This window comes from Ascaphus truei, chromosome 2 (assembly GCF_040206685.1).
Source record: "Ascaphus truei isolate aAscTru1 chromosome 2, aAscTru1.hap1, whole genome shotgun sequence".
Lineage (NCBI taxonomy): Eukaryota > Metazoa > Chordata > Amphibia > Anura > Ascaphidae > Ascaphus > Ascaphus truei.
Window position 1 is genome coordinate 420,130,278 of NC_134484.1, and position 19,554 is coordinate 420,149,831.

A 19,554-nucleotide genomic window follows, 5' to 3' on the forward strand; every position below is an offset into this window, starting at 1 on the left:
AGTGAACACATTAGGAAACTTTCCTTCCATCACATTCTGTATGAAAGAGTGAATGCGAGTTAGAATGGGTATGGCCGCATGTCAACTCATTACGTGGACACTGGGGTTGCAGGGGATCAAATAAAGGCTGCAATTCAAAAGTTTAATCAACAGAAGAGAGCATGCCTTATTCGGGAGTGAAATAATAAATAAAGAAATATGTTGTGAATAGAAATTAGCAGTGGAGGTAAACGTATAAAGAAAATGTTTGTAGGGATATGCTATATACCACCAAATATCTGTGAGATTGAGGATCCTAAAATACTTTGCAATTGGAGAAGGCAGCAAAACTGGGTCATGTTTGTATAATGGGTGATTTTAATTATCCAGACATAGACAGGGGCAATGAGATTAGGATTTCAACAAAAGGAAACAGGTTCTTGGGATTGCTTAAAGACAATTATATGACCCAGATTATTGAGTAACAGCCAGGAGCGGGGCAATACTGGATTTGTTAATATCAAACAATGTAGACATAATAGCAAATATTCAAGTCCTGGAACATTTGGGTTACAGTGATCATAACAAGGTCTCATTTGGAATAAATTATCAAAAAAAACCCGATTACTTGGGTTTAACAAAGACCTTAAACTTTAGAAAGTAGATTTTAATAAACTGAGGACTAATCTACAAGTAATACATCGGGATGAAGTTTTTGCAGGGAAAAATGTAGAAGCTAAATAGGTAGTCTTTAAAACATTGTTAGAAAAGCACACTTATCAGTGTATACCCTTGGGTAATAAGTATAAAAGCAATAAGTCAAAACCAATGTGGATAAATAAATAGGTAGGGGAGGAAATGGAAAATAAGAGGCAGGTGTTTAGATTCTGTTTAGATTCTTGAAGTCAGAAGGGACGGAGGCATCATATCAGAATATAAAGAATGTAACAAAAATTGCAAAAGGGCAATCAAATTAGCAAAAATGGATAATAAAAAAAAGGATTGCAATAGAAAGTAAGATCAACCCTAAAAAGTTCTTTAAGTACCTTATTAACAAAAAAAATAGAAAATAAAATATAGGACCTTTTCAGTGTGAGATGGGCAGGGAGATTATTGCAGATAAGGAAAAAGCAGAGGTATTAAACAAATTCTTTGCCTCTGTGTTTGCCAGGGAAGAGTCAATTTCAATAGTAGTGCCACAGGAGGAAGCGACAACCTACATATTAATGAACAATTGGTTAACTGAGGAAGAATTTCATAGGCGGCTTGAAAAAATTAAAGTAAATAAGGCATCTGGCCCCGATGGCATACATCCAAGAGTTCTCAAGGAGTTAAGTTCAGCAATAGCCAAACCATTACATTTAATATTCAAGGACTCCATTTCCACAGGCTCAGTACCACAAGATTGGCGTAAGGCAGATGTGGTGCCTATATTTAAAAAGGGAGCTAGATCACCAGCGGAGAATTATAGACCTGTAAGCCTGACTTGGGGAAGTGGGGAAACTTGTTGAATGTTTAATACGGGATAATATTCAGAAATACCTAAAGGAAAACAACATTATTAGTAATAGTCAGCATGGATTTATGAAGGATAGATCATGCCAAACTAAACTTATTTCTTTCTTTGAGGAGGTAAGTAGGAATTTAGACCAGGGTAATGCAGTTGATGTGGTCTATTTAGTTGGTGTACAAAATAAAGCAAATTGGACTTGTAAAAATATATGCACTGGATTGAAAACTGGTTGAAGAATAGAAAACAGAGGGTTGTCATAAATGGATCTTTTTCAGGTTGGGCTAAGGTCGTGAGTGGAGTGTCATGGTAGACCAGGTATTTTAACACATTTATATTTAAGGGATCAGTCACAAGGCAAAACAATGCAGTGAAATAAAATGAGGTTATTTGGATAAGACCTTGGAAACACACCGGAACACAAAATACAGAGAATATATTCCTTAGGGGTCTGGGGGGGTTTAGATCTAGCCCTTTTCTAGTTGCAGGGCACCTGCTTCAGCAAAATGTGTTACCCTGTCCGCTCCGGTTGGTTCCAGCCTGCTGGCTGGACTTCTCTGTGTGAATAGCTCTTTCACCCACAAACACCTTTGAGAAGTCCGCTAGCAGCTACTTGTCTCTTCAAATCTCCAACAAAAAGAGAGAGATCTGCTACACTACACTCCCTTATATAGGGCTTGCTGCCTATCTAATACATTGAGGGGGCTTACAGCCAATTAGAGCACGGATTGTGTTTGTGCATTTAATGAGAGGAGGGGGAAATTAAAAAACTTGCCAATGAAAATTGTGCCTATGAGTTTGAAACTCAGCAACCGTTTTCCTGGCAAGCCCCATACCCCCTGCTGAGTAGGTTCCTCAATGTTTAGCTGGAACAAAGGCTTTCTACTCCAGATAGCAAGTCCATAGCCCTTCCTCCTCACCACATGCCACAAACCTGCATGTATTTTGCAATTAACACAGGGAGTCTCTATACTTTAGCTGGTGGCATTGAAATGATAATCCACATCTGGCTACATTTTGTCACAAAACTGTTTTTTCTGCATGCAGTGCAGCTCACAGCACAAACACAAAATGCATTGTAGTTTTAAAACACAGCAACACTAAAACTTGCACTCTACAATTTGGACCTAAAATGTGGGGTCTGTGAACTGAAGCTCCAAAACCTGTTCTAGGATACAAACCTTCTAGACCCAGCTCTAATACCTTGCTGGCTGGCAATATAGGTTAACCCTGTTTGCCCCCAAATATCCCCCTTTTTCCTCATGTTCCAGAAGTCTCTGCCCTGCAACTATTTCTCATAAGGGGCCACCCATACAAGGCAACCCACTTATAAGCTTGCACAGGCAGCTACGGGACCATGAGTAAAAGGGCATACCACACAGAATGCATTAACTGGTCCACAGCATTAACCCCACACACACGGTTCCTAGCTTATAACCCTGTGGGGGACAGTATAAGGGGAACAGAGTTACAGAAAATACATGGTTTTACCTTACTGTACCGGCCAGGCTTCACCTTTATTTCTGAAGGCCAGTTACCTCCGACCGTCACACCTTCCCCCTCAAGATGAAGGCTCCAGCACAGTCACATATCAGGTGGCTTGCTGAACCTGAAAAAAATAGAAGTTGCATAAAACAAAGTCTCTGGCTGGCAAAGTCCTCTAGCATGGTTGGACTCCTTGCCCTCTCCATAGTCCAAGTTCAACCAGGCAAGTGTCCACTGGACCAACACACTCTCCTTCCCCCACCACCCTGGGTACCCACCCCTGGGGCTGTGATCCATGAACACTGGGGAAGGTTTCCCAGCACATTGAGCTGCAATGCCCCTGGAGCTGCAAGGCATTTCTGCAGGGCAAAAAAGTTGCTTCTGCCTTCTGGGGACCAGGCTGTCAGGGGTTATTCAGAACTGTAGTGGGTCACTAAATCCCTATAGTACCCTTGCATGCTCCTAATCTCCCTCTCTATCCATTCCCTCTCCATCAAGACACTGTACTCAGTCTGATGGAAGGGCTGCTGACCCCCGGGGTTTACCAGGCAATCAGTACAATGGGTCCTGCTCGGCTCAGTCATAGCAAGGGCCCTCTTCTCCCTACCACCTCTTGCTTCCACTCCTACAGGGTGCTCCTTTGCCAGGAGGGGGAGGGTCACCCAGCCCTCGAGCAGCTGAACTCGTGTCCCCTGTGCGAGCAGGTTCTCGACATCATGGATAGAATGACCTTGCCCACTCATACTCCCTGCGGGCTCAAACCGCCAAGCTCCCAGTCTGGCAAGAACAAACACCTACCCCCAAAGAGCCACCACAACAAAGGCAAAACTGGTCAACAACCCCTCCTGCTTGGAACCTTGTACCTTTCATTTCCAGCAAAGTAATCGTCTGGTGGGCAGCAAAGAGGCTGTGCTGTCCTCCAGCCTGGTCTTAAGTAGGCCCTGTGTGTCTCCTCCCCTTGCCAGGGAGGGGTGGTGGCAGGCCATCAAGGGGAAGGCCAGCTGCCCCCCCCCCAGTCATGAGACCCCCGCCTATGGCTGGGGGGGGGGCGCTTTACAGGGTAAATTTCAGAAGGTGTTTGTGCTTGCTCTTGAAATCATTGCTGATCCTTATGTCAGGCTACATCTTTTTTTCTTTAAGGTTGTGCAGATTATATACTTTTGTATTTAATTTTTAAATACTTGTGAAAATCTGATAATACAGTAGTTTGTATTTTGGAAATATAAATCTAACAGTGTCCTCTTTCTTTTAAGACAAAGTGATGTTACTTCTCAGAGATGGCATACATATAAATGTCATTAAAATATATTTGGATTGTTGTACTGATTTCACGATTCTGTATAGCTGGATGCAAATGTTATCATTTCATCTGACAATGAAAATGGGAACAATTTAGGAAGAAGTTGTATTAGATGTAGAATTTGACCTTTATAAACCACTTACCATTTGTAATTATTGCAGGGGAGTACTAAAAGTGGACGTAAACTTGCAGAAAATTGACATCGACCAATGCTCAAATGATGGATGGTTTTCTGGAACTCACAGATGCCAACACAACAGCTCAAAGGTAGGAAACCTCTAACAAAAAGGAATTATTCACGCACACCAGTTGGAAGACTCATTTTTACTGTTTAGTCAATAAACTTCTAAGATGTTTGGTATTTCAAAGTATTTGTGAGCAAGCAGCCGACAGAGTGATATAAATAAATAAACAAAAACAGCTCCGTTCTGCTCATGAAATTCATATTTGTCCACAGCCAAATATAATTTATTATGCTTTCTTTTTTGGTTCAATTAGGTAACTGTCTTACTTGCTGTTCATTTAAAAATGCTTCTTCTATGTAGCTCATGTAGACATGGGGGTAGGTAGAGTTAGATATTCAGAGGGCTCAAATCATATATCAATTAAAAGTTACCTTTTATGTGTTTTGATTATGGTAGACATTATATAGTCTGTGATTAAAATGGCAGCAATATTACTTTGCATTATAGCACAGAGCGTATTTCTTCACATTTGACTTTGTTTTTCTTTGGAGGTGTGCGGGGGTTTCTTTATTTATAATTCTAATAATGTTATTACTTCATAAAAATATTTTCCCCCCAAAAAAACAAATGTAGATATAAATGTCAGAGCCCAAAAACAGCTAAAAACAAAATGCTAAATAATGATAATATCAACAATTAGAAAGTTTAGCGTGTATTAGAGGTTTTCAGAGAATAAGGTATTCTGTGCTTGAAGTGCGACAGTCATCATAGAATTCAGAACAGTCTCCTCCTTTTTAAAGTACAAGTGAAGTGCGCTATACACTATAAATGAATCAATAAGATCAACAAATAAGTGAATGAATGAACAAATTAAGTGCTAGAAGACTAGACAAACAGTGTAAAATAGTGAAATCAACATGCACAATATAACCAAGGTATACATGTGAAGTGAGGGGGCAAAAACCAATGAAATCTATAAAAATGTGTTAAATACCAGTGGTATGGTGTAATGACAATATACCCAAAAAGTGGAACAAAGTGACCGGGAAAAAACTCAGAAGTGAAACTCTAAGTGGTCTCCTTGATTCATATGTTGCTTTAGACAACAGACAGACCAGTCTGTGAATGGATGAGAGGTAATGCAGAAAAAAACAACGAAAAAGCACCCAGAATCCATATACGAAATGGAATAATTTTACTGATATTGAAGCAGAACGGATAAAAACACGTGTAAAAAGAATTTCAGGTGAATACACATCTGCTGCCACAAATGGATTGAAGCATGAAGTTAAAAATGCCTAACAGGAAAAGTTCTTAATAGGAGAGGCAATAAGAGCACATACAATCGGACCCAAGGTCTCTGGATATCCACTGATACTGTAGGTGGCTGCTGATGAGTCTTTGGGGACTATTCAGGAAGCTTCGATAACGGACTGAGGGCCTCATGCAGAGAGCAGCGCTATTTAGAATTGGAGAGGGGAATTTTTTTTAGCTTTATTGGAGAGTTTTTTTCTCCATATGCAGAAAGGGCATAAAACTGCATTTACAATCCTTTCTGCATATGGAGAGTTTCAACCAGCGCTATGAGCGCTATGAGCGCTGTTGAAACTAGTGGGAAAGAAATCGTTTTTTTTTTTTTTCTCCTCCACCGGCCGCGGAGCGCCAGCTTCATGGTGGAGAGGAAAAATTTTGAAAATCGCGCCATTTTTTTGCCGCGAACAGCCACTAGATGGCGTTCGCTGCTCTCTGCATACGGCCGTTTTCAAGACGCGGCGAGATTCTGAGAAAAAAAAAAATGGCGCTTTTTTTAAAACTCCCCATTTTCTGCCTTTCTAAAGGCAGATTTCGTCAATACATACCGCTTTCCCTGTTAGCGCTGCTCTCTGCATGAGGCCCTTAGTGCTTGTTAAGTGCACTTTCCAAGCAATTTTGATGGCTTTTTAATGATCGTTATAACTCTTGCTATGACAAAAAAGATTTTTTTGCCAGTAACATCTACTCAGGTAGTTTCGATATGCACATCGCACCTTAAACCCACATATTGAGATCTCACCACCTAAAGTGTTGTGAGATTGGAATCACGATAAAAATATTTTTACTGCTTGGATTGAAACGGGGGGGGGGGGCTCCGGCACTGACCCGCATTACTTTAAACTCCGGAGACCCCTCCTGCAATCGTATATAAAATACACTTACAGCCCAGCTTCATTACATCGTACATCTGCGTTGCCCAAAAGGCGCACAGCCTGATGGTCCCCACCCAACAACTGCTCCCCTCTGCACAGGACCAGCGTGCTAAGGGTTAACATGTGCTTGATCTTTGTTGAATCGGCAACCCCAACCACTGGAATATTAATGAGCCATGGGGACACAAAGAAAAGATCTTTTTGTTCACTCCAGCGTACATCTGCGTTGCCCCAAAGGCACACAGCCTTTGGCGCAGCCGAAGGGCAGCCAAAGGGCGTGAGCCGTTTGCTGCCGTTCGCTGATGTTAGTTGATGTTAAAGCTGCTCTATTTCAATCTGAAACTCACAAGCCCTTTATCCCCTGTGTCCAATTTTCCTACTTTATCTGTCCATGAAATGTCTGTGAATTCACGGTATAACCCTGTTCTTTTATTGTAACCATGTATTTTTTATAATTCTGTGCCCAGGACATACTTGAAAACGAGAGGTATCTCTCAATGTATTATTTCCTGGTAAAACATTTTTATAAATAAAAATAAATAAATTACCTTAGTTGCTAACCTCTAAAGTAATGAAGGAGTTAAATAGCAGTTCCCAGTTTGTTGGTGATAGAGGTAGTGGGTGAAGCTTATAGTGTCCCCAGAGTGGGTGGTTAGGCCTCCCGGGAGGGTTGCAGGAGGGGTTAACCCCGTCATTACCTTAGCAGTAGTACCACTAAGGTAATGAAGGGGTTAGCCCCTCTTACTACCCTCCCGGGAGGTCTAATAACCCACCCTGAGCCATAAATCACCTTCATAGTTGCCCCAGGTTGGTTGTTTGTTTAGGCCTCCCGGGAGGTATTAACCCCTCCTTTACCTTAGCAGTTGCAACCTTAAAGGTAATGAAGGGGTTAACCCCTCCCTCAAGGCCTTAACACCCACCCTGTGGCAACCACCCCCTTCACCAACCCCTCTACCACCAACACCACACACAGTAATGTACAAAGTGCCAATAGCCAAAGATGGCTAATAGCGCTTTTGCCCATTCAAATAAACAATACAGTGCAATAAAATTACATACAATAAAAAATACATTACTCTAAAATACACTAGCTATTTAATCCATTGATTGTCACTGTGGTCATCTATGCCCTCAATGGGGCATAGATAGCCACATTGGTAACCAATGGGCACCCTACTACGCGCCCCCTCTACCCCCCTCCCGCAACACATACAGTAATGGACAAAAGCCCTATTATCTATATCTGGATAATAGCACATTTGCCCATTAAAAATAAAACATTAGCCAGCCAACATATAGTAAATAAAAGTAGTTCTTACCCTTGCCAGTGTTGTTTGGTATAGGAAATGGTGCTCAAAATCACATATGGCTCTATAGAAGGAAATTCTTCTTTTTTATTAATTCCATATATAATTTCTTTAAGTATCCGGATGATTTATGAATGTCCAATATATAATGTATATGATATACTGTAGTGCCGACGGTTATTCTAACACAAACTAGTGGCAATCACCAAAAAGACCCAGATACATGCTGGGTACATGCTGGGTCTAGTTTAAGGCAAGTTTAAGGCATTTCTGCATTGACTAATGGCCCATCAGATTAACAGCAGGGGTCCCTGGCAGTCCCATTCAACTGAATGGGACTGCCAGGGACCCCTGCTGTGTTAATCCGATGGGTCATTAGTCAATGCAGAAATGCCTTAAACTTGCCTTAAACTAGCCAGGTTACACCCAGCATGTACCCAGCATGTAATCGGGCTAGTTTAAGGCAAGCTTTAGAATACTCGTTGTCTCGTCTGTAGCACTAAGATGGTCTGTGTCTAGTGGTGTCCACTTGACAATCCATAAAATGGGACACAATTTCTTCCCAATCTAGTGTAGCAATACAGAGTTCATATGGTAACAAGGTATTGTATTGTATGTATTGTATTGTATGTCTTTATTTATATAGCGCCATAAATGTACATAGCGCTTCACAGTAGTAATACATATCATATAACTAACAAATAATATAAATAACAGATCATGGGAATAAGTGCTTCAGACATATTGTAAAAGTAACATTAAGGAAGGAGTCCCTGCTCCGATGAGCTTACAATCTAATTGGTAGGTAGGGAGAATGTAGAGACAGTAGGAGGGAATTCTAGTAAGTGCGTCTGCAGGGGGCCAAGCTTTATGTATCATGTGTCCATGATTATCCAGTGCTATTCATATGCTTCTTTAAGCAGATGTGTCTTAAGGTGAGTCTTAAAGGTGGATAGCGAGGGGGCTAGTCGGGTATTGAGGGGAAGGACATTCCAGAGGTGTGGGGCAGAAAGTGAGAAAGGTTTAAGGCGGGAGAGAGCTTTAGATACAAAGGGGGTAGAAAGAAGACATCCTTGAGAAGAACGCAAGAGTCGGGATGGTGCATAGCGAGAAAATAGGGCTGAGATTTAAGGAGGGGCATCAGAATGTAAAGCTTTAAAAGTGAGGAGGAGAATTGAGTGTGAGATACGGGATTTAATCGGAAGCCAGGAGAGGGATTTCAGGAGGGGAGATGCAGAGACAGATTTAGGAAAGAGTAGAGTGATTCTGGCAGCAGCGTTTAGGATAAATTGTAGGGGAGACAGGTGAGAGGCAGGAAGGCCGGACAGCAGGAGGTTGCAGTAATCAAGACGTGAGAGAATGAGGGCCTGAGTCAGAGTTTTAGCAGTTGAGTAACAGAGGAAAGGGCATATCTTTGTGATATTGCAGAGGAAAAAGCGACAAGTTTTAGAAACGTTTTGAATATGAGAGGAGAATGAGAGAGAGGAATCAAGTGTAACCCCTAGGCAGCGTGCTTAGGCTACTGGGTGAAAGCACGTATTTCCAATAGCAATGTGGAATGAGGTAGTAGGGCCAGGTTTAGGAGGAAGTATAAGGAGCTCTGTTTTTGCCATGTTAAGTTTCAGTCGGCGGATGGCCATCCAGGATGATATTCCAGAGAGGCATTCAGAAACTTTGGTCTGTATAGCAGGTGTAAGGTCAGGGGTTGAAAGGTAAATTTGTGTGTCGTCAGCATAGAGGTGATATTTAAACCCAAAAGATGTGATTAGGTCACCTAGAGTGTTTAAAGAGAAAAGAGAAGGGGTCCCAGGACAGAGCCCTGGGGTACCCCCACAGAGAGATCAATAGAGGAGGAGGAGGAGGTGTTGGCAAAAGAGACACTGAAAGTACGATGGGAGAGGTAAGAAGAGATCCAGGATAAAGCTTTATTCCGAATACCAAGAGTATGGAGAATGTGAAGGAGAAGAGGGTGGTCCACGGTGTCAAATGCTGCAGAGAGGTCGAGTAATATGAGCAGAGTGTAATGACCTCTGTCGTTGGCAGCATGCAGTTATTTTAGTGATGGCTGTTTCAGTAGAGTGAGCAGTGCGGAAGCCAGATTGTAGAGGGTCTAGGAGAGAATAGGTGTTGAGAAAGTGTAGCAATCGAGAGAATACAAGACGTTCAAGGAGTTTGGAGGCAAAAGGCAGGAGGGAGACAGGTCGATAGTTAGAAGGACAGGTAGGGTCAAGCTTGGGTCAAGGTAATGCAGAAGGTTCAATCCATTAACTTTCAACTTGTCAGATCATTCCAACACATCCAGGGTGTGCAGTCTGTAGTTAAAGGAATCCAAAAGCTGTAGAGAGATGCAGAGCACCGCAAGAGAGAGCAAAAAAATTGGGTAAAAAATAAATGATAAAAAATCCAGGGCAACTCTAGCATAAAGATCAATTTATTGCAAGCTCAAACAAGATGGAGAAGCGAGATGAAACGCACCTACGCGTTTCGTGCCTAAGCACTTTATCAAGGTGTTACACCTTGCTGTGCTCTGCATCTCTCTACAGCTTACCCCGACCACCCTCGTCCGCCTCTTCCATGGCACCGACAGTAAAATAAAAAACTAGGTTCTGGCCTGTAACCCCTTAATCACCTTAGCGGTTATTAATAATCCTGCCACTATGAACAGCTGAATAGGTGGCAGGCAATCAACCACATCCGGGACGTTGAGAATCAGTCTGTGTATCACTGGGATGCCTATGTTTGCGGTTCTCTCGGTGGCTTTCAATGTGATCAATCCTGTGATAGCTGGTGGAGGAGTTGGAGGCGATGGTCCTCTGTGGGCGGCATGGGCGCCGTATAGAATCCAGTACTTAATGATCAACATTGACATCGGTGGATGAAATACGGATGGTGAGGTACGTGTCCCTACCTTCTCTTACCGGCTATTCATACGACTGCAGTCACTGGATCAAGCTTTACCGCACACTTACCTGAGACGGAGGTTCCTTTACCGGATGGTTCCATTTCCCACTTCACATCAGAGGCTACAGATATAGACGCCTTGCTGGCCATCCTACAGGTACATCAGCCTTCAAATGATCATTTCCTCTGGAATCTCAGAGGACTAGCAGTGACCTGTTTCTATATTGTACTGACATGCTGAGACATTGCACTCTTGTTCTGTACAGTAAGTGATATCCACCTGTGTTTTGTTCTCCTGTTCCACTCTGAACCTTCAGGTTATGCAGGACCTACACTAAGACTCATCAGCAGCCACCTATAAATGGATATCCAGAGACATTGAGTCCTATTGCAACTGCTCTCATTGCCTCTCCTATTAGGAACTTTACCTGCTAGATATGTTTAACTTCATGCATCTCTCCGTTTCTGGTAGCAGATGTTTATTCAACTGAAATTCTTTTTACACTTGTTTTTTTTCCATTCTGTTTCAATATCAGTAACATTATTGTATTTCATATGTGGATTCTGGGCACTTTTTCATTGTTTTTTCCTCCTTTTGTAAACCTGGGTACATAAGCAGAAATGAAAGTGCATAGTTTTAAAATGATCTGGCAGCAAATCGTGCGGTGTTGGAATGCACATCTCTGAACATTGATATTGTACAAATCATGTTCTCCTTTTTTTTCTATAGAATTAGTATATTATGCATAATTTAAATTCCTCTGAACATCTGTTCATCTGAATGAGAATGTTAGACATTATTGCCCAACCATATTTACTATTTTATCCCTTCCAAATTTATAATATGTTTTTTTAATCATGGTTGTACGTTTTTCTCTTTTGGAAGTCATTATATTGTGCCCTTAATGTGAAATGTACTTTCCACACATAACCTGTTTTTTAGACTAATTAAACACAGCATGATGCAGACTTCCTGCAGTGTCTTGAACAGTCTGGATTTACCATTATCTGTTAAATAAGTGGACAAGTACAATTTTCCTATTAATTGTAGTTTTTGAATACATAACCAGCAATGAATTAATATGTTTACTGATGAAATAAATCCTGTTGATTCTATCAAGTAAAAGGTTAGAATTAACATTTCTTTACATTATCAATAATAATTTAATAACCTGTTAAGATTAGAACACACAGTCCTCGTGAATTTCTCTCTAATGCTGATGTGCCTGTACTTTTCCCATGATATTACTTACACAGTATTATTGCATCGCTTTAGCTATGAGCATGCTATATATACTGTAGAAGGTTATTTAACAAACAGACTTTATTAATGCTATGCAGAATTTAAGTAATTTATCATTCTGTTCTTTAATGGCTTTTTCAAATGTAAGAAACTTTCATGTTTGATGCAGGGCTATATCAAGTTAACATCCCACAGTATATGTGTTAAATAACTTTACATACTACTCTTATTAAATTTAGTTTCTGTAAGGTAAATAGCAAACCAAATGCAATGTTTAAACAGAGCTGTCAAAATTCAAGGACCAAAATCAGTGGATTTGGGTGCTTTGAACCTCAAAAAATTATTTCATATGAAAATGTTGATTTTTTGAATCTCTCAGACAGTCAGTGAGAGTTCACACTTCTGTATTGACATACCAGTTGCATTTTGTAAACGACTCTTATCTTCAAGTTAATGTTAAAGCAGCTTGTCTGGAAATGTAATAAATATATGTCATTATCTAAAAAAAAAAAAAACATTGACTTACTTCAACTTTAACCCACATGTAATTTCTGAAAAATAAGAGTATACTATTTAATTTTGTTGCAATCAATAATATTGTGTGTCCAGTGCAAAATTCTTAGATAATTACAATGTGTTGGGGATTTTCTAATGTGAACCAATGACAAGTTAAACGGATTTACTGTAGTGATCCGCTTTCGTTATGGTGAAACTGCAATACGGTGCTGTTTTCTTGAATTTAATGAATTTAATGTATTGATTGCCTTTTGTCTTACTTAATATTGCTTTACTAAACATACTTAATAGCTTAGTTTAGGTAATATTTCTCCTATTACTGGCATAGATCCAGTTACATGGCCCTTACCATTCTTAACAGTTTGTTATGTACATTAGTCACCACCATTCAGAAAAATACCAATAGCCAACGTACTGTATGAAATCACATTTACCCGAGGTTGTGGAGTCATTTTACCTGGGAGATGTTGCCATGGAAATACATTTCTTATAGTATGGGAAAACATCATAACTGCACTGAATCGCTTGTTCAATCAACAAAAAATAAGGTCACAAACATTTTCAAGTTAAGCTTGACTGAATTATTTCTGACTCATAAAACAGGGTTAAAAATCCCCCAGTAGTGATAAACAGACAGATTAATGTAACCCATATTCCCCCTCCCAATCGCAGATAGGGTGCATGTGAGGAGAATCTATATGTATTACCCGGTGTGGTGCTTTACCTGTTAGGCATACAGGAGGTCTGAGCCTCCGCCAGTGAGAGCCTGGGGTGTATCCTCCTGAAAAATACATAAGGTGCAGCGCCTCCACCTGTGATGGCTCCCAGCAGAGCGGGAGTTGTTCCTCACAGGACAATAATATAATACCACGCACACAGCATATAAAAGAACAGTGACTTTACTAACAGTAACCATAACCATGCATGTCATACATTAAGTGTCTCTCTTCTAGGAGACACAGTAACTCACGCGTCTCACAGGACGTGACCCCTCACCGTGTACCCACACCATGTTCAGTTTCCCCACACCACAATCCCACCCCAAAAGTGCGGTATGTGTGTGTGTGACTGCGCAGCCACTATGTTCTGATTTTATAGTTGGTGCACTTGTGGATGTTACCTGCAGCGCTTGGACGTGCAAACGAGCTTCACAAAGGATCCGACGACGAAGACGCTCCAGGGATACCTTCCAGGGAGATTCCACCTGGTCGACTGCTGCTATGCTGGCAGAAGTCTGAGCCCAACCCTCTGCGGTGGTACTGCGACAGTCTCTGGGTATACACTTCTATTGCTCACTCTAATGGGGCAGGTTCCTATACTAGGGCCTGTCCCTGTGACCACCCACCCTCACTAGTGGGAAGTCAGGGCCACAACTCTAGTCTGGGGATTTCTGGCCTAGGGCAGAAGCTTGCAGCTCTCTGCCCCCCTTCTTTCCCCCTCTGTCTCCTAAGTCTGACTGACTCATGTGCTTCACAGTCTGCTTCCTGAACACAAAAATGTAACCAATTCACTGCTGCAGAGAATCTGCAAGTGTCAGTGGCTGGCTGGCTGCAGGTGACAGGGATCATAGGGCATTCCCCAGGGGCTGCTGGGGGATGTAGTCCACTCAGGACCTCTTTCCTATGGGGACCGCATGCGCAATCTCTACTGCGCCTGTGCGAAGCTGTAATGGCCACTGCTACGCCTAACTGCGCCTGCGCAACCTCCCAGAGCTCCTGCACACTTGTAATGGCCACCACTACCCTTGCCAACCTCTGCGCATTGCGCAAACCTCGCACCAACCACAACATGGCCTCCGCGGCTATCTGCGCATGCGCGAGCATCAGGACCCCGCCGGCACCGGCCCAAATGGCGGCGCCAACCGGGAGAAGTCTCCGTCCCCTTCCCCCACTGCCACAGGTGTAAGGCAGGGGGCAAAGGAAAATCAGGGAAACCGGGAGTGACCCCCTTACATTAATTACATATTTTATACAGTTTGTGTGTGTATACTGTATTTTTATATAAATATAGAAAATAAGACAACGGGCACAGTTCTAGACTATGAATATTAAAAATAATTACATTGGGAGAGTACAATTGGATTGGAAATACGTAGAAATAAGTAGTCCTGATGCAGGTTCTGAAATAATAGAGAAAAGCCAATATAGTGAAGTATTGTAAATATATTGAATCACGCAATGGTAGAAAACTACTTACACCACCTTTTGCTGTGCACTGTGTGCTTATTTGCATGTCATTTCCCAGAATCCCTTGCTGCAGTGGAAGTGCTGTGTGCTGGGTGATAATGTGAAAGGCGGGGTTGCAGACCTGTCTAAGACATGCAAATGAGCAGTGTTCGACAAACCTATACATTTGCATGCCCCGGGCGAGTGGATTTAACATCGTGGTGAGCTCCTATTGGCCCAAGCAGCACACGTTTGGTACTAGGTGGCGAGTAGATTTTTTTGTTAGGCGAGTAGATTTTTTGGTGATTTGTCGACCCCTCACCGTGTACCCACACCATGTTCAGTTTCCCCACACCACAATCCCACCCCAAAAGTGCGGTATGTGTGTGTGTGACTGCGCAGCCACTATGTTCTGATTTTATAGTTGGTGCACTTGTGGATGTTACCTGCAGCGCTTGGACGTGCAAACGAGCTTCACAAAGGATCCGACGACGAAGACGCTCCAGGGATACCTTCCAGGGAGATTCCACCTGGTCGACTGCTGCTATGCTGGCAGAAGTCTGAGCCCAACCCTCTGCGGTGGTACTGCGACAGTCTCTGGGTATACACTTCTATTGCTCACTCTAATGGGGCAGGTTCCTATACTAGGGCCTGTCCCTGTGACCACCCACCCTCACTAGTGGGAAGTCAGGGCCACAACTCTAGTCTGGGGATTTCTGGCCTAGGGCAGAAGCTTGCAGCTCTCTGCCCCCCTTCTTTCCCCCTCTGTCTCCTAAGTCTGACTGACTCATGTGCTTCACAGTCTGCTTCCTGAACACAAAAATGTAACCAATTCACTGCTGCAGAGAATCTGCAAGTGTCAGTGGCTGGCTGGCTGCAGGTGACAGGGATCATAGGGCATTCCCCAGAGGCTGCTGGGGGATGTAGTCCACTCAGGACCTCTTTCCTATGGGGACCGCATGCGCAATCTCTACTGCGCCTGTGCGAAGCTGTAATGGCCACTGCTACACCTAACTGCGCCTGCGCAACCTCCCAGAGCTCCTGCACACTTGTAATGGCCACCACTACCCTTGCCAACCTCTGCGCATTGCGCGAACCTCGCACCAACCACAACATGGCCGCCGCGGCTATCTGCGCATGCGCGAGCATCAGGACCCCGCCGGCACCGGCCCAAATGGCGGCGCCAACCGGGAGAAGTCTCCGTCCCCTTCCCCCACTGCCACAGGTGTAAGGCAGGGGGCAAAGGAAAATCAGGGAAACCGGGAGTGACCCCCTTACATTAATTACATATTTTATACAGTTTGTGTGTGTATACTGTATTTTTATATAAATATAGAAAATAAGACAACGGGCACAGTTCTAGACTATGAATATTAAAAATAATTACATTGGGAGAGTACAATTGGATTGGAAATACGTAGAAATAAGTAGTCCTGATGCAGGTTCTGAAATAATAGAGAAAAGCCAATATAGTGAAGTATTGTAAATATATTGAATCACGCAATGGTAGAAAACTACTTACACCACCTTTTGCTGTGCACTGTGTGCTTATTTGCATGTCATTTCCCAGAATCCCTTGCTGCAGTGGAAGTGCTGTGTGCTGGGTGATAATGTGAAAGGCGAGGTTGCAGACCTGTCTAAGACATGCAAATGAGCAGTGTTCGACAAACCTATACATTTGCATGCCCCGGGCGAGTGGATTTAACATCGTGGTGAGCTCCTATTGGCCCAAGCAGCACACGTTTGGTACTAGGTGGCGAGTAGATTTTTTTGTTAGGCGAGTAGATTTTTTGGTGATTTGTCGACCACTGCAAAAGAGTATACAGTAATATTTCCGTTTGCTATATATAATGTATAGATATATAATGTGGTACATTTTTTATTTAGGTACATATTAAACTAGCTTTATAAAAAACAATTAGATAAACTAATACTGACAGTATTAACATCAAATAGGGCACATACATGGTGGCCTTTATGTGTTCACAGGAATTATATAATGTTTTTTTCATAACAGTAGCAGAATAGTAATACAATCATTTGTATGATATATTCTTTATTTAGGACACAGTATGAGATAGATGGACAGATATAGTTGTGAATGCTTGTTACATGTATGTGAACAGAGGTCATCCAAATACTATACTTTAAGAGTTCAAATGTTATGGGACAGGAGATATTTGAATGTTTAATTGATGAGAAAAGCTCCCAAATCAATGTCCACGTTTAATCCATGCGGAACAAGCATTTTAAGGGTGTGGATCCACCTGGTTTCAAGTTTAGATATTTCATTTACCATATCTCCTCCCCACCAATTGGATTATAGTACCTCTATTCCCATACATGTAAATCTCTCTCTCTCTCTCTCTCTCTCTCTCTCTCTCCCCATTTTGTAACTGTAGATTAGGGGACTAGCATAGGAATTTCCTAGAAGATCTCTACCTCAACCAAGCTCAAGTAAAGGAACTACAGTGGTACCTATTTTTATGTGCACAATGTTGGTGTTTTCTTGATTTTTGTAAATCAAATGTATGCATGATATAATACAAAGGATATGATACGTAGCTTATCACTTTCGGAAATAGTATAGTGATTCTGGCAGTAGCATTTAGGATAGATTGAAGGGGAGACATGTGAGAGGCAGGAAGGCCGGACAGCAGGAGGTTACAGTAGTTGAGACAGGAGAAAATGAGGGTATGTGTCAGAGTTTTTGAAGTCAAGCAACACAGGAAAGGGCGTATCTTTGTAATATTGCGGAGAAAAAACGACAGGTTTTAGCTACCTTTTGAATGTGAGAAGAGAATGTGAGAGAGGAGTCCCCCAGGCAGCGTTGTTGGGCTACTGGGTGAATGATGGTACTTCCAACAGTAATGTGGAAGGAGGTAATAGGGCCAGGTTTGGGAGGAAGTATGGGGAGCTCTATTTTTGCCATGTTAAGTTTACTGTAAGTCAGTGGAGGGCCATCCATGATATCGTAGAGAGGCATTCAGAAACTTTAGTCTGTTCAGCAGTTGTAAGGTATTGGGTAGAAAAGTAAATTTGTGTGTCATCAGCATAGAGGGGATATTTGAACCCAAGAGATTTGTGTTATTCCCTAAGATATGTCTAAAGATATGTTTTAAAGAACACAATCATAAGTAAGATAAACTATTATTTGAATTGCAATTTTAAACATTTGTAATTAAACCTAACTACCTCAACAAGACACCAACGACGGACACTATCCTCACAAAAAGTTGTCGACAAACATGATTTGAAAAAAAAAATGTAAACATTTTTTCTAAGAAAGCATTCAAATAGCCAGGAGAGGGCAGGGTAACTACTGTAAACTGTTTTGAGTGCTCTTCACAATTGGAAGGTGGTGTGAGAGTCCATTCCAAGAACCTAAACAAAACAAGGACTGTGTATATGAAGTCGAAGGAAAGAACCAACTAAACTATTGTGTTATTCTGCAACATTTTATTGAGTCACTGTTATCCATCTATTCATTACATGACATAGATTGCTTTTGACGTACATTCAACGTTTGTTACTGAAGATTCAAACCACTATTGATTTTAATCAAAATTATTTTTTAGTGTGAATAGACTTTTTTGATTTAGGGGGCCCCTCAAATATATTATAGATATTTGAAAAAATTAAATTCCTAGTATTTGCAAGCCCCTCAAATATATATCATCTTCAGCCGTTGTCAACCCACTGATGGTTGAAGGCCTCCCCAGTGATCTTCCAGGTACTATGGTTGCAAGCCTCTATTCTCCATGTTGCTCCAACAAATTTTCTGATTTCTTCCTTCTGTCTTTGTTTTTTAATCTCTCTTGGAATCCAGTTGAGTACCATCTTTGTGCAATGATGGTCATTTTTATGGCGATATGTCTGGCCCACTGCCTTTGCATGCAGTACCTTCCGAGATCCAGTTCCTGCTTTTTGGACACATTTGCAGCTTGTATGAGAAGCACTTTCCCAGTTAGCCTTTTGGGGCAGGATCTGTTTGGTCTGGACGTACTGTAGTTTTCTTTGTGGAAATTTTAATCTTCCTGCTATGAAGACATTACTCAATCGGGAGTCCACATGGACTTTGAAAGGAAGGGTTTCTGATAGTTTCCTAACTCTGAGATGTGCCGTCTGGTGATTATGAGATTTTATCGGTACATGCTGTCTTTTATCTCGCTTTATGAGTGTGATTCTTAAGCTTCGAATACATGTATTAAATTGTGATACTTTTTCACACTACACTACACACAAACATGCATACACACACAAACACGTACTGCAAGAAGAAATTACCATCATTGGACAAAGATGGTACTTGACTGGATTCTAAGAGAGATTAAAAGACAAAGACAATGACCAAAAGTAATATGGGCGGATGGAATCAGAAAATATGTACAGTATGAGCAACATGGATAAGAGAGGTTTACAACTGCAGTACCTGGAAGATCATTGGGAAACATTCATCCAGCAGTCGATCGACAAAGGCTGAAGAGGATGATGAGGATGAGGCTATACACATATACAGTATATAGCTGTAAATAATCAGAATCTTTTGTTTCTTCAGTATTTCATATTATTAAGGTATCTGTAACAAGCATTGGGCTACATTTACTAAGCAGTCCTATACTATAAGACACGTTTCAGCACCAGAATTGCTTGTATGGTGTGTTCTGGTGCCTGAAGCTGTCTTATTGCATAGCACCACTTAAAGTTTAAACCCTTATGGCAGAGGTCCCCAACTCCAGTCCTCAAGGACCACTAACAGTGCAGGATTTAAGGATAG

General features: G+C 41.8%; 1 protein-coding gene across 1 annotated transcript in view; it reads left to right on the forward strand.

Moving 5' to 3' along the window:
• GPR158 (G protein-coupled receptor 158) overlaps positions 1–19,554 on the forward strand; it is a 349,303-nt gene that overhangs the window by 32,607 nt on the left and 297,142 nt on the right. Inside the window, exon 2 of the mRNA XM_075587610.1 lies at positions 4,436–4,541. Within this exon, the coding sequence (XP_075443725.1) occupies positions 4,436–4,541 (106 nt within the window). The remainder of the gene's footprint in view (positions 1–4,435; positions 4,542–19,554) is intronic.